This window comes from Orycteropus afer, unplaced genomic scaffold (assembly GCF_000298275.1).
Source record: "Orycteropus afer afer isolate SDZICR_OR568_19922 unplaced genomic scaffold, OryAfe1.0 scaffold00312, whole genome shotgun sequence".
NCBI classification, from domain to species: Eukaryota; Metazoa; Chordata; class Mammalia; order Tubulidentata; family Orycteropodidae; genus Orycteropus; species Orycteropus afer.
This window is the reverse complement of record NW_006921899.1, coordinates 2,047,143-2,048,788: the sequence shown is the minus strand read 5'-3', so window position 1 is coordinate 2,048,788 and position 1,646 is coordinate 2,047,143. Positions and strand designations below refer to the sequence as shown.

At 42.4% G+C, this 1,646-nt stretch overlaps 1 protein-coding gene across 1 annotated transcript in view; it reads right to left on the bottom strand.

The window, feature by feature from the left end:
* The window catches only part of PLA2G10 (phospholipase A2 group X), a 21,416-nt gene that overhangs the window by 9,584 nt on the left and 10,186 nt on the right, over positions 1-1,646 (bottom strand). The window contains exon 4 of the mRNA XM_007951807.1: positions 1,249-1,258. Within this exon, the coding sequence (XP_007949998.1) occupies positions 1,249-1,258 (10 nt within the window). The remainder of the gene's footprint in view (positions 1-1,248; positions 1,259-1,646) is intronic.

Here is a 1,646-nt window from a genome sequence, read left to right as displayed (position 1 = left end):
CAGGAGGGTGACTATATTTAAACAACCAACCAAACAAGAAAACAAAACATTACAATGTCAGTGAGAATGTGCACAAATGAGAACACTCCTACTGCTAATGGGAACCTACAATGGATCAGCCGCTGTGTTTAGCAGTTTCTCAAAAAGTTACACATACGATCACCATACAACCCAGCAGTTCTACTCCTAGTATATACCTGTTTTGGTTCCCTAGTGCTGCTCTGACAAGAATATGCCACCAGTGGGACAGCCTTAACAAACAGGAGTTTATTCTCTCACAGTTCAGGAGGCTAGAAGTCCAAGTTCAAAGTGCCAGGCTCTAGAGGCTCTAGCCCCTCGACCCTTGGGCTTCAGCTCTGCCTGTTGCTCCCGGACCACTGAAGCTAGAGGCATCTCTCCACTCAGGCAGCTACTGAGGCTGACAAACCCAAGGTCGACAAGTGAAAAGGCACAGTCACGATGTTACCAAACCACATGGCAGGCCATTAATTCAAGTCCATTGAAAGTCCCAAGGTCGGCAGAGCATGGCAGGCTGCTGAATAATCACATGGCTACATGCAGGGTTCAGGCGTGCCATAAGCTAGAGACCGTTCCCCAAGGCTTCTCCTTATATAAAGGAAGCAGATCACAGCCCTAAAGCAGCTACTCAGCTGCTCAAAGTAGTTCCCACCATGGAGCTGATTACTGGTCTCATCATGGGGAATACTACATCCAGCTGCCCAGCCACTCAACCAGGCCCAGCCAAGTTGACACACAAACTGAACTACCACAATACCCAAAAGAATTGAAAGTAGGTACTCAAACAAATACATGTACACAGATATTCACAATAGCCAAACAGTGGAAACAACCCTAATGCCCATTCCACAGATGAATGGATAAACAAAATGTTGTGGATACACACAATTGAATATCTTCAGCTATGAAAATGAAATAGTGATATATCGATGAACGTCCAAAACATCTGACTAAGGGAAAGAAGCCAGATACAAAAGGGCACATATTGCATGATCCCATTTACATGGAATGTCCCAAAGACGTGAATCTATACAGACAGAAAGCAAATTGGCGGTTGCCAGGGGTTGGGGGATAGGTAATGGTGAGTGACGGTCTAATGGGTACAGAGTTTTCTTTAGAGGTGATGACTATGTTTTGGAACAAGATGAAAGTGGGGGTTGGACAACATTGTAAACATACTAAATACCACTGTGTCATACAGTTTAAAATAGTTCATTTTTGTATTTTCACCACAAATAAACTAAATATTTTTTAAGAACTACCTAAGAAATGTTTAGTTTTCCAAACTATGGTACATACACAAAATGGAATACTATACAACCTTAAAGAATAATGCAGAATCTGCAAAACACCACCTAATGTGGATGAACTTGGAGGACATTATGCTCAGTGAAATAAGTCAATTACAGAAAGACAATATTGTATTAGTCCGTTATTGTAAAAGTCGAAGAAAAGTTTATGTATGGGAGGAAATTTTCTTTGTTGGTTACCAGGGGTCGGAGGGGAGGGGAGGGAACACTGTTAGATAGGTAGAGACAAGTATTGATTTGGGTGAAGAGAAGGGCAATGTACCAAATGTGAGTGATCAACATGGTGGCATTGAGGAAGAGGAAGACATAGAGAGGTAC